Genomic DNA, 13,852 nt, shown 5'->3' with positions numbered 1-13,852 from the left:
TTTCCTCAGAGTATGTAAGTACACGAAGTCTAGGGACCGTGTCTTTAGAATATGTTCATGTTGGTGTGGACCGGCGAGCACAGCAGCGTGCAGACGTCAGTGCAGTGAGGTGGTGTGTTCGAGATGGCATGACGATCAGCTTGCATTTGCTTTCGCTGGGAAGGGGGCAGGGTGGGAGGAGGAGAAAGGGGAGGGAGGGCGTTATTAGCGTTGACCCTTGGTATCTGGTAGGTTGGTTCCAGCACCCCCTCCTTGCATCTCGGATACCAGAATCTGTGGGCGTGTACATCCGCAGATAGCGCATCCTTGAATATGGACTGGAGACTGTCTTTGAAGTTGGTTCTTGGGCACGTGGACCACCGAAGCGATTTGAAACCGCAACCATGCAACCGTTTCGGATGATCAGTAACTCAGTTTGGCGGTGGAAGCGTTTTTCTCCTAGACCTGCCCGAGGACTTATATATCATCTGTGATAAATGCCATATCGTGTAAGGTGCTCCTAAAATTAAAATTGGGTGCAGTTCAGATTTTCCTGCAGCGAATCATTTGCCAAGGTCCTTGGGGAACCCAGCTAATAAGAGAGAGACCCGAAAGGGAAGTGGAAGCACCAGGTTTTTTTTTTTTTTTCCTCTTTTGCCTAAATCAGAGATTTTAATTTTAGGGGGTTTGCTTGGAATGAAGTATGCCAACAAATTCTTGTGATCTTAAAAGATTCCTGGTGTAGGTGGATATCTGTAAAGTGAATAGGTGAATAAAAAGGGCGTGGACACCCCACTGGAGGTCTTGTGGAAGATTAGGACAGCAAGACAGCGTGAGTGAGGAGTCAGGCAGACTCTTTGCAGGGAAGCTGGTTTCTGGATGGGCATTAGAGTGCCCGAGTAGAATCCTTTCTTGAGATAAAGCCGTTTTCAGGGGGCCTTTCCAAATAGAGGAGTGGCTTTTGGAACAAGGAGCAGGTGGGTTGGGCTTGGGGGGAGGGAGGAGGGAACTAACCACGGGTTATTTAACTTATAGTATTGTGGAACGGTGTTGTTACCCATGCCAGGTTAGCAGTAATTCCAAACTTGTCTAGAAATGAGGGCATGCTTTAGGTTTTGCTTTTTGGGGTTGTTTTTGCCCTCTGAGAATCGAAGTGCTGCTCACCCATTAGTAACTTCAAGCCTCGATGTCAGCATAGTGTCGGAATGCTCCTTCTTGTCCCCACGTCCCAGACAGGACCAGGTTCCTCACGTTTCCTTCCATGAACATGAACTTGGCATCATTTGTCTTACCTTTGTCAAGCCCTGTCTTGGGTGTGGCCAGAGTTCCCACTTCCTGTTTTTAGAAAAGCCCAAGGCCCCCTCCTTTCCTGGGAGCTGCTTGGCTGAACCCCTCCTGAAGACGTGGAGGGGTCGGGTTCATGACACTGGGCCTACTGAGAGAGCTCAGCTGGACGTTCCCTTGTCTTCCTTGATTCCTGGAAGTTGCTTCATGTTGTGTGATGAATTGAGGTCGAATGGGCTCCACTGCTGGAAAAGTGTGGGTTCCCACAGACAGATAGGTCCGCAGGAGGGACTGCTTGAAGGGGGAGGGAAAGTAGCTTAGAACAGATTGACTTTTTACAGAATGAGTGTACATTTGCCAAAATCTGCGTATCGTGCTTTCCCAGACCAGATTCCTGCTGCCCAGACAGTCGGAGCCCAGGACCCGCCCTGACTGGGTCTCTTCCCTGCTTTCCAATTCAAGTCTTGTGTCGCAGTGTCAAACCACTATTTATAAAGCCATTTTCTTTGTACTTGATAACAGTGTGAGTCCCCAAACCCTTAGAAATCAAATAGGAAATGGGCTTGATTGGAATCGGGGATTTGGGGTCACTGTCTACTTTTACCATCAGAAGCCTCTTTGATGACTTGCAAGAAAGAGCTCTAATGAAGACGGAACCATGAAGTCCCTCCAAATAGCCACTGGGTTTCAACAGGTGTCTCTCCCATGAAGTGATTTCTGGTGACATGCAGTTTCTGTCGCAGTCAGAAAGCTTTGCCACTTTGATCCACGGTGACCTGTGCTATTGACTCACTGGATCATGTATAGAGACTGGAGAATGCTGCTGTTCCCTCCAGTGTCTTTGTGACCCCAGGGTGTGGGTGGAGCCCCCCCCCCCTCCCAGCAGTATTATACTGAAGCCACTTGTGAGCTGGTGGCAGGGAGCTCCCACCCTTAGTCTTGGCCTCTGAGGCCATTTTCCTCAGATGTCCATTCTAGCCTGATTCTAGAGAGTTGATTCTGATTCTATATGAGAAAAAATCCAAAATCCTTGGGAAGATGGGCAGAGGGAGGTGGGATGGGTGATTTCAATGTGAGGGGAGGGGGCCGTGAGATCAGAGTTTGGCCGCCAGCCTTTGTTGGTAAAGTAGGGGTTTGCCTTGGCTGCCCGTTAGCCCAGACGAGGTACACCAGGAATTCTGGAGGAGGGACCTGGGCATCAGTAGGTTTCAAAGCTCCCCAAGTGCTGTCCTTGCATAACTGAGTTTGGGAAACTTAACCTTCTGGATGGCAAGGTACTGTTGGAGGCCGGGGCTTGATAACACAGAGCTGGCTTGTGTGGCAGAAACCACAGCAGACAGTTGTCCCTGGCCCTGCGTGGCCCCAGCTCTGCTGAGGGACAATATGGGTTCTGTCAGGAGCTCACGGGGCCTAAGACCTGGATGAGGTCCCTTTTCACGCCCCTTGAAAGCTGATCTGTGGTTGTTAAGGAACTGAAGAACGTCTCTGGCTGTCAGTGCTCTTCTTTGCAAGTTTGTTTGTTTATCACGAAGTATGGAGAGGGACTTCACTAGCAGTCCAGCCCCGTGCTTCTAATGCAGGGAGTGTGGGTTCGATCCCTGGTCAGGGAACTAAGATCCCACATGTCGCATGGTGCAGTCAGAAAGAAAGGATGGAGAGTGCCACCTCTTTGAAGAGGACCCTGCTCTCCCTTAGAGCTTATGAGTCGTGCCAGAAAGAGGCTTCTTCAAGACAGCAATGCAATACTTGTAATTTCTGTAAATAGCCCCATCTTTCAGAGTGATGTCATTTCTACATTTGATATGCTTGTATTTCTGTAGGATGTATATAGTTTAGGGGAATTTTTTTGTTGTTGTTTTGTTTTTTTTTTTAGAAAAGTCAACATGTCTGTTTTTATTTATTGCTTGAAACAAAGATCATTTGAAGAAAAATAAATACATTTTCGACCACCTCTGGCTTGGTTTATCCTTTCCCGAAAAACTGCCAATATGATGACTTGGAAGGTCTGAATCATTTATGGTAGTCTTGTGAAGACGGGCCACTCAAATCTGTGAGCTCCCTGAACACCACGGAAGGTGACAGGTGAAGGCAGAGAGGAAATCTCTGAGAACTGGATTTTTTAGACAGAAAGAAGTGAAGGGTAAGACACAGATGTCCTCATCTGAGAGTCTGCTTTCTTTTTAAAAAAATTATTTATTTTAATTGGAGGATAATTGTTTTATAATATTGTGCCGGTTTCTGCCCTCAGTTCAGTTCAGTCACTCAGTTGTGTCGGACTCTTTGCGACCCCATGAATCACAGCACGCCAGGCCTCCCTGTCCATCACCAACTCCTGGAGTTCACTCAGACTCATGTCCATCGAGTCGGTGATGCCATCCAGCCATCTCATCCTCTGTCATCCCCTTCTCCTCCTGCCCCTAATCCCTCCCAGCATCAGAGTCTTTTCCAATGAGTCAACTCTTTGCATAAGGTGGCCAGAGTTCTGGAGTTTCAGCTTTAGCATTATTCTTTCCAAAGAAATTCCAGGGCTGATCTTCAGAATGGACTGGTTGGATCTCCTTGCAGTCCAAGGGACTCTCAAGAGTCTTCTCCAACACCACAGTTCAAAAGCATCAATTCTTTGGTGCTCAGCTTTCTTCACAGTCCAACTCTCACCTCCGTACATGACCACAGGAAAAACCATAGCCTTGACTAGATGGACCTTTGCTGGCAAAGTAATGTCTCTGCTTTTGAACATGCTATCTGGGTTGGTCATAACCTTCCTTCCAAGGAGTAAGCGTCTTTTAATTTCATGGCTGCAGTCACCATCTGCAATGATTTTGGAGCCCAGAAAAATAAAGTCTGACACTGTTTCCCCTGTTTCTCCATTTATTTCCCATGAAGTGATAGGACCAGATGCCATGGTCTTCGTTTTCTGAATGTTGAGCTTTAAGCCAACTTTTTCACTCTCCACTTTCACTTTCATCAAGAGGCTTTTTAGTTCCTCTTCACTTTCTGCCATAAGGGTGGTGTCATCTGCATATCTGAGGTTATTGATATTTCTCCCAGCAATCTTGATTCCAGCTTTTGTTTCTTCCAGTCCAGCGTTTCTCATGATGTACTCTGCATATAAGTTAAATAAACAGAAAATCAGAGGAACCAGAGATCAAATAGCCAACATCCGCTGGATCACAGAAAAAGCAAGAGAGTTCCAGAAAAACATCTATTTCTGCTTTATTGACTATGCCAAAGCCTTTGACTGTGTGGATCACAATAAACTGTGGAAAATTCTGAAAGAGATGGGAATACCAGACCACCTGACCTGCCTCTTGAGAAATCTGTATACAGGTCAGGAAGCAATAGTTAGAACTGGACATGGAACAACAGACTGGTTCCAAACAGGAAAAGGAGTACGTCAGGGCTGTATATTGTCACCCTGCTTATTTAACTTATACGCAGGGTTTCTGCTGTACATCAATGTAAATCAGCTACAGGTATATATGTCCCCTTCCTCTTGAACCTCCCTCCCACCTCCCACCCCATCCCACCCCTCTAGCTTGTCATAGCACCGGGTTGAGCTCCCTGAGTCATACAACAAATTCCCACTGGCTATCTATTTTACACATGGTACTGGATATGTTTCAATGCTACCTTCAATTCATCCCACCCCCTCCTTTCCCCACTGTGTCTGCAAGTCTCTTCTCTATGTCTGCATCTCCATTGCTACTCTAAGACTAGATTCGTCAGTACCATCTTTCTAGATTGCATTTATATGTGTTAATATACAATCTTTGCTTTTGAGAGTCTGCTTTCTGCCAGACACAGGATGGAGTGATAAGGACGGCTCTCAGGAGAGGTCTATCTTAAACAGCTTACAGCACAAGTGATTAGGGCTACAGCAAAGATTGTACAAGGAGTTGCCGCACCCTTCCCCAACAAGAGCAAAGGGACCTGGCTCCCAAAATCTTAGGAAATTTTAGAGACCTTGTGTTCCCTCATGTTCTGTTGGGAGCATGGAAATAGCAATATGCATCGAGGCCAGGCTGAAGAAGTAAACGGATGAAGGTGATATAAGGCAGTGGTTCCCCAGTGGTCATTTGGGGATTGGTTCTATCAGATTCAGTTAGTACAAATGTCCCAAAGTGTAAACCAAAGCTATGTTAGTAAACACGTATTTCCACTGTGTCATTTTTATCTAACATTATTTTGGAAGCACTCAGTTCAGTTCAATCATGTCTGACTCTTTGCGCCACCCCATGGACTGCAGCACGCCAGGCTTCCCCCCGTCCATCACCAACTCCCAGAGCTTGCTCAAACTCATGTCCCTCGAGTTGGTGATGCCATCCAACCATCTCATCCTCTGTCATCCCCTTCTCCTCCTGCTTTCAATCTTTCCCAGCGTTAGGATCTTTTGTAATGAGTCCCTCTTCGCATCAGGTGGCCAAAGTACTGGAGCTTCAGCTTCAGCATCAGTTCTTCCAATGAATATTCAGGACTGATTGCCTTTAGAATCGACTAGTTTGATCTCCTTGCTGTCCAAGGGACTCTCAACAGTTTTCTCCAACACTGTAAGCAATGCAATTAGCAATGCAATTTGGAAGCACGAGTCAATGTAATTAGCAAGTGAACGAAATGAGGTATACGGTTTGAAAAATGGGAGGCCAAATTATTTGCAGATGATATGTATCTGAAAAACAGGAATCAACTGAAAAGCTATCAGAAATGAGAGAATTCAGCTAGTGGTTGATTGTATTAACATGAAAAAAATCAATAGCTTCCCCATATGAAATATCAATTTAAAATAGATGTAGTAGCTTCGTTTACAATATCAGCTTAAAGATAAACTGCCTACAGTAAATTTTACCAGAGATAGGCAAGACCTAGCTGATGGACCTGCTAAGCATGACTAGGCTTCCCTGGCAGTCCAGTGGTTAAGACTATGTGCTTCCAAATGCAGGGGGTACAGGTTCAATCCCTGGTCAGGAACTAAGATGGTACGGTGAGGCCAAAAACTAAAAAAATTCTTCAATGGAAAAAAAAAATAAAGTCCTACTAAGGGACATAGAAAAAAAAAAAAAGTCCTATCAAGGGACATATAAGAACACTTAAAAAAAAGCTGAAGGACATACTATATTCTTGGATTAAAAGACTCAGTATTGAAAAGATATTATTTCTCCATAAATTAACCTATCCATTTAATATGATCTCAATCAAAACACCAGCAGAATTTGGGAGGAACAGGGCAAAATATTCCTGATTTCACCTGAAGAGACAAATATGCAGAAGTGTGTAGGAAAATGGAAAAAAGAAAGGAAGTCATAAGGTTGGAAGGGGACCACTTGTACTGTCCATCTATCACCATTGTGATAAAAAGTTTTAAATTTTTTTATAGATTATTTTAAAAATAGAGATCCTTGGGGCCATCTAAGACATTGAGTCAAAGATTCCACAAACTCCTACAAGTGATTATGACCAAGCCACCAGGGAAGCCCAGGGAATCTATTTTTAACTAGAACAGTAGCTGAGGGAACTGACTCTCCACTAGTTGCCATAGAAAAGTTCAGTGGTTAAGCTCCTGCACTTGACTTTGGGGTTCCAGGCATCTCCACCAAAGTGCTGCCAAGCTGACTCTGTGTGACCCCTTGGGGTGGCTGTACAACTCTTACATTTAGTAAATTTATGAAAAAAATCTTGTACACTTAAAATGGTAAATTTCACAGTATGTAAATTACATCCCAATAAAGTTGTTCAATGATTAATACACGAAAATAAATACATATGTTCACTGCCACACAATTCAAAACTGCAAATACAAAGAACAGTGAAAGTTCCTTCTGCATATCCTTGCCTTACACCCCACTCTAAGAAATTTTCAGTAACCAAGATGAGCCATTGGGTGTAATTACTTCAAGACTCTGATTTATGCATTTTATAAATTCAAGTGTTTGACAGTGCAGGGGAGCAAAACTGGCCATCCCTAAATGTCTTTTTGGCATGCAAATTATTTCAAGCTGAAAGTAAGGAAGGAACAAAAGGCTCAGGAAGAAACTTTGACCTTCCTCTTGAAGAATGCAGACAGAGGACCTGCTTCAGGAAGAGAACATCACCTTAGATAACCTAGCCTGGACCAGGTGTGTAGACGGGGAGGAATCCAGCAAAGTCTGTTAAAATTCCTCCGTCCCATTGTCTCCGCAGGGCCCAGCAAATATTTATTTACCAAACATTTGCTTTTCATCTCCATATAAATTGCCTTCCTTTCCTTTGAAGTGCCAAATCACTACCCCCAACATCCTCTTTTATCTTTAGCCGAAGATGGTCTTTAACTGGAGGGTTTCAGCCGTTTTGAGTTACTCAGTTTTCCTGAGTCTCTTCCACAGATACATGTCATTCAACTTTTGTGGGCTTTTCTCCCGTTTATCTATACATATCTCATGCCAGTTTAATTCTTAGACCAGTCAAAATAACGTAGAAGGGTAGTGGGAAAATTTCTTCCTCCCAGACAACAGGAAAACATTTGAGTTGTTAGCCAAGCCAGTTATTTTAAATAGACATTCAGAGTGTACAGTCTCTGCTTTTGTTCTGTTGCTAAAAATCAAGTTAGTTAAATATGATATTCAACACCCTGATATTTTCATTTTTATTTTGTCAGTTTCTTAGAGGAATGTATTACAAATATGAGGAGGATTTGATAAACTCCGAATCACAGTGTAAGACTTTAACAGTTTGTGTTTTCTATTTCAATGATGCCTCGCACGCATGAAGTTGTGCTTTATACAACTTCTTGTGGTCAGCAGCTGGGCTTCCCAGGTGGTGCTAGAGGTAAAGAACCCGCCTGCCAATGCAGGAGACATGAGACAAGGGTTCAATCCATAGGTTGGGAAAATCTCCCGGAGGAAGGCACGGTGGTCCACTCCAGTATTCTTGCCTGGAGAATCCCCATGGACACAGGAGTCTGGCGGGCTACAGTTCATGGGGTTGCAAAGAGTTGGACACAACTGAAGTGACTCAGCATGCATGCAGCACGTGGTTGATAGGTAGGTGATGTTTCTTGTTTTCCATGTATGTAAGGCCATTCTATTGATACGTTGGAATCAATAATACCTGTCTACGTTTGCTTGGTCACCTCTTGTCTGGTATGTCTTTATACATCTCCTTTTCATTTTAAGTAGCAGTTGGGGATTTATTTTTTAATCCTAGAGAACACATGACCATTGATAGAAATATGACTGTAGATTTATAGGTTGAATTCTGTAGTTAGGGTGAATGCGGATTCTGGATATATGCTTACAACAATGTTATTCCTTCTAAAATATAACCCATGGCTTTGAAGGGATCCAGTAAGAAAACCGAAGTGATGTTTCCACGCCCTTTTCATTTTCATCTCCCAGTGGAAATGATTTTCTTCCAACATTCTGAGCAAACGGGCAAAAATAGCAGAGATGCTAGGAGAATCGCACATTTATGGTTCTGTCGTCATCGTCACAACTTTATTCATTTCTAAGATGATTGCTCCTGCTTTTAAGTTTTCAAACAGAATGAAGCACTTCACCTGGAAATCAGACTGTACATTTAGAGGACAGGCCTTGAATTACTGAGCCACATGATGTAGAAAACATGTATTATTCTTGTTTCAATTTCTTCCCTTCCCACAGTTACACAGTTTTATTGAAAAAGTCAAACACATCCAAATATTAGAAAGCAAAAAAATCTCCTGAAATCCTGTATCTCTGAAACACTTACCCTCAACATTCCATGACCATCTTTCTACATATACATGTGTGCATATATACACACATACATATATACACGTGTGTGTTTTCATGTTCTAGCTCATGAACAAAGAGTCATGATAGTTATGTTTTCTTGTGGCTTGCAGGTGATGGTTCTTTCTTTGTTCTATGTTCCAGACAGACATAAATATATATGCACACCCATTTTTTTCTTTCAAAAATGTCAGCCATATTGTTAAAAAATATTTTCTTTTCACATGTCTCCCTTCACCAAATTCTGCAAACCACCACTGTTAACCATCACATGTCCTTCCTTTTCTCTCTATCCCCACAGAGTCATACACAATATGATGTGTTGTATTATATGGTATAAAAGTATAAAGTGCATACACCATGTATCTATATGTTTAACTACATATAGGGATTTTATTGGTATTTGTTTTATAAAAACAAGATCATACAATACACAGTTTCTGCATCTTGCTTCCCTTGATGTATTGTGGAAATCGCTTCAACCCAACGATAAATGAGATGATTTACTCCTAATTTCTTTCTTTTCAACATTTTTTGGCTGTACCGCATGGCATGAGGGATCGTAGTTCTGACTGGGGACTGAATCCAAGCCCCTTGCAGGTGTGAAGTCTTAACCACTGGACCACCAAGGAAGCCCCCACTCCCAATTCTTTTATGTAGATAAATTATTCACATAGATCAATAATCTTAAAAATATAGACACCTATATAATAAAATGCCTCCTTTTCAACTAAGTCACCTCACCACCGATTTACCAATGTTATTAGATTTAAAAAAAAATTGTTGCCAGATTTTGACATATTCACCAAGAAGGTATTCCAGTCATTTGAGTAAGCACATGAAGGTATAGTATGTTCATATTTTTGTAACTTCTCTCCCTATCCACTGCTTTTATACCCACTCACTAACACTTGTTATACAAATCCCTGAGTTTTGTCAGTCTGAGAAGTAACTTGTGTTAACTAATTTTAATTTGCATTTCTCTATGAGATAGAGCAATTTTTACACATTCAAGAACCATTTGTATTTTTCTATGAACTGTGTGTTTATAACTCTGATCTGAATTTTTTTTTTTAGGAACACACTGGCACTTTTATATACACAGTGCAAGGTACAAGGTCTCAGAAAGAAAATACATTCTGTTCAGGTGCACCCCACCCCCACCCCCTGAGAACACCCTGGACTGAGGACAAGAAGGGGAGACTCATAAATAGAGAATAGAAGGGAAGGTTGATGCTCTGAAGGGCAAACACGGGTGGGGAACACACTGCTGGAAGGAGCCATGAGCTCTTTTTCCCTGGGAGAGAGTGATGTAGCAGCACAGGAGAACAGCAGCCACGACTAAGCCTGCGACGCCTGGTGCGGGGCACCTAACGGGTAAGAGAACGGGGGTGGCTTTGGGAAGGAAGAGAGCTGGGACAGCTTCCTTCCCTCTGGTGGGGCTGGGGCCCCTCAGTTTACATCCATGAACCCCGACTTAGGTGGTGCATCGCAGGCAGAGGATGCCGGGGGGTTCAATGAGCCAGCCTGGGGTTGTAGACGGCGTGCCACATCCTGGCGCTGGTAGAAGAGGACATAGGCTGCCTTGGACTCAATCTGATTCTCCGTCACAGGCAAGACGCTGTTGTCATCGAAGTAGTGCCACTGGCCGCTGTCCTTGTTGCAGGCAAACGTCGTGTAGTGTCCATCCCGCAGGCCCCCATAATGGTTGGAAACCGCGATGAGGTCATATTTGTAGAGCTCCGGAGCTAAGTTGTCCTGCGGCTTGATGACAAACTCAGAGAAGTCCAGGTCCCGGATAGGAAACTCCACAAGGGTGTCCAGCTTTTCGCGGGAGGAAGTGGTGTAGGAAAAGCGCTTCAGGTGGATAATGAGTGTCTCTGGTAGCATCCACAAGTCCAGCTTCTTGGTGGCCGGCTGGTGCTGCTTGCAAGTGGGGCAGTACCAGGGGTTTTCCTTCTCCAGGGTCTCAACAGTGGTGAAGAGCTCGATGCATTCCTGAAGCTGCACTGGGGCCTTCTTCAGCATGTACCCGACACAGTTGTGCTTCACGTAGCCCTCAGCCTCCACCTCGTCATAGTAACGCTTCTTCATCTCTGGCTCCCAGTCAATGGCAATGTACGGCTGCGCCTGGGTATCCTCGTTGAAGGTCGAGCGGTCACTGGTCCCATTGGAATTAACCCTTTGCAGGGTGAAGAGGTGCTTGTGCCGCACCCTCTGGGGCCAGTGAGATGGCCCAGGAGAGGTGTCCACAGGGCCCGGACTACCGCTCACGACTCCAGAGCTGGACCCAGCCTGCTCCAGCCCAGGGTCTTGGGAGCTGCCCCCAGACCCATGTCCAGGCTGAGGGAGGCTGTCCTTACCCTCCAGGTCTTTCTCATCCCCATCTTCCTCATCATCCCAGCTGGGTCTGGTCACGTAGCGTGAGAGGCGGTACAGCAGGATGTGATACAGGGCGTCCCACGAGAGCCGGTCCCGGGGCACCGACACCAGAAGCGGGTGCCCGAAGAGCATCAGGCCATAGTAGGAACCCTTGTAGTCCCGGGCTGGGGTGCGCTCCCGCAGGTAGACAGGAAGCACAACGTCCTCTCTGGAGTTCTCCCCACCGGCCGCCCTGCCTGATACCTCGTATATGAAGATATCGTCTCGGTCCAAGATGCTGCTCAGAGACTCCTCCACTTGGTAGATCTTATAGAAGCGGTGACTGAAGACATCCGCCACCATCATCCTTTCTGGAGAGACACCGGTGTGTTTGGCCAGAGCCACACACAGATCCGAGATCTTGCCTTTCTTGGGGACCAGGAGCTGGTGTTGCTCGGGCTTGCGGCGGGGGTCCATGGAGACAAAGAAAATCTCCATGACCCTCTTGTGGCTCACAGGCAGTGGGACACTGAGGTAGCAGAAGGGGTCGAAGGTCACAGACACATTGCCACACTCAGGGCACACCAAGGTGGACTTGAAGAGGCCATGGAAAGTGTCCACAATCACAGAATCGTTCCACCGTTTGTGGTTCTGCCAGGCCTCCTGAGCCACCTCCTGATCGGGCCTCCCAGCAGCGTCGCACAGCTTCACGTATTCCTTCTTCTTGACCCGATTGAGGTCCTCGTGAAGTCCATCCAGGAGGAACGACAGCAGCTCCTGTGAGTCATGCAGCTGGTAGCCCAGGAACTGGGACGCAAAGTGGCTGACCTTGGTCTTGAACACGTAGGGCACGATGGAGCGGTGGTGGCCGGACCACGCCTGCTTCACCAGGTCGGCATAGGCCTCTGCAATCTCCCCCTTCATGCCCAGCGGGTTGCTGAGGTTGAGCTCCTCTAGGTAGCGGTTTTGGAGGAAGTACTCGGTGAGCTGTGGCACGTTGCTGAGGCACTGCAGGGCCGAGTTCATGAAGCACGTGTTGCCCAGGTTGGTGAGACCACAGATGCCCGGCTGGCCTTGGAAGTCCTCACCCTCCTCCGACGCTCCGCTCGTGGCCTGTGGCCGCGCACTGGGCCAGGCGCCATCCTTGTTTCGGGTCTCCATGACGACCACCTGCTCAGTCTCGAGAGCGGGCGTCAAGCACTGTGACGCAGGCGTCGCACAACCTCTCAAAAGGGCCCTCCGTGTTCTTGAGCCACAGCCGGGTCTCTTCCTGGGGTGCCCCGGAAACTGCTCTCAAGCGGTGCGCAAAAACGAGGTCACTAGAATCTGCGGGGCTGAGATGAGACGTGGCGTTGTGTCCGTATCACTGAGCTGGACAAGCACCAGTTCTTCAACCTCGTGGACGCTGGGCAGTTCCACGACCTTGCGTTCCATGCGGGGCGGGTCGTGCTCTAGAACATACCAGTTGACCAGGTAACGCTGAGCAGCCATTGGGAGCAGCACATAGTCCTTACCTTCCGCCAGTCCCTTCTTGAGGCGTCCGTTTACCTGGTCTTCAAAGACCTCAGCCTTGTTGATGCAGCCAGGGAAGATGCTGGAGTCTTGATCGCCTCCCACTGCTCGTACCCGTGCTGCCCAATGAGGAACCTGCACTTTCTTCCGTCCTGGGAAGAAGAGCTCGACCAGAGACAAAAAGCTTGCTGCGTCACAAACTTTGCTCATTTGCAGGCGCCATTTTTTGCTTCACCTGATTTTTTTTTTTTTTTTTTAATAATCTTCCAGGCTTTTAGGAACTCTCTCTGTATGAAAGAGATTAGCCCCCTTCTACAGTAAGTAATTTTAGTCGCTCAGTCGTGCACGACTCTTTGCGACCCCATGGACTGCAGCCCACCAGGCTCCTTCCTGTCCATGAGATTTTCCAGGCAAGGATACTGGAGTGGGTTGCCATTGCCTTCTCCAGGGGCTCTTCCCAACCTAGGGATGGAACCCGGGTCTCCTGCACTGCAGGCAGATTCTTTACAGACTGAGCTACAAGGGAAGCCCTTCTACAGTATGATTTGCAGATATTTCTCCCAGTTTGTTATTTGTCTTTTGACTTTGTTTATAATAGTTTTAAAAAAAAATATGTTATCTTTTTGAGTCTTTGCTTTCCATTCTTTTTGTATACATTCTCCTGTCTTATTTTAAAGAATATTGAGACTGAGAACACAGCTGCTTACCTTATAGGTTGGTCCCAGTGCTGAGCAAGGAAACATGTTTTATTTCAACATCATAGGTTGAGTCAGTGCCTGAGAGATGGGCTTGCTTGGGTTACTGTTCTCTCTTCCCAGTACTTCCCCTGGGTCTGAACTTTGGAGCACGGGTGTACAAAATCAGTTCCTCAGTTCGAAATGGCAGAAACATAAAGAATATTTGAATTTACCCTCTCTCTTCCCCAGTTTTAAATGAATTTAAAACATCAGCCTTTTTTAAAATACATGTTCACA

The 13,852-nt window shown here is 45.9% G+C and overlaps 1 protein-coding gene across 1 annotated transcript; it reads right to left on the bottom strand.

Annotated features, from left to right (window-relative positions):
• Positions 1-8,707: 8,707 nt before the first annotated feature.
• Positions 8,708-13,474, bottom strand: LOC512381 (ubiquitin carboxyl-terminal hydrolase 11-like). The gene is given in 3 exon segments (XM_059882351.1): positions 8,708-12,554; positions 12,556-12,728; positions 12,731-13,474. Coding segments are annotated over 3 exon segments (2,628 nt in total). The 5' UTR covers positions 13,089-13,474; the 3' UTR covers positions 8,708-10,457.
• Between the last annotated feature and the right edge of the window lie 378 nt (positions 13,475-13,852).

Source organism: Bos taurus, chromosome 27 (genome assembly GCF_002263795.3).
Source record: "Bos taurus isolate L1 Dominette 01449 registration number 42190680 breed Hereford chromosome 27, ARS-UCD2.0, whole genome shotgun sequence".
NCBI lineage: Eukaryota > Metazoa > Chordata > Mammalia > Artiodactyla > Bovidae > Bos > Bos taurus.
Note: the sequence above shows the minus strand (reverse complement) of the source record. Positions and strands in the feature narration are given on the sequence as shown.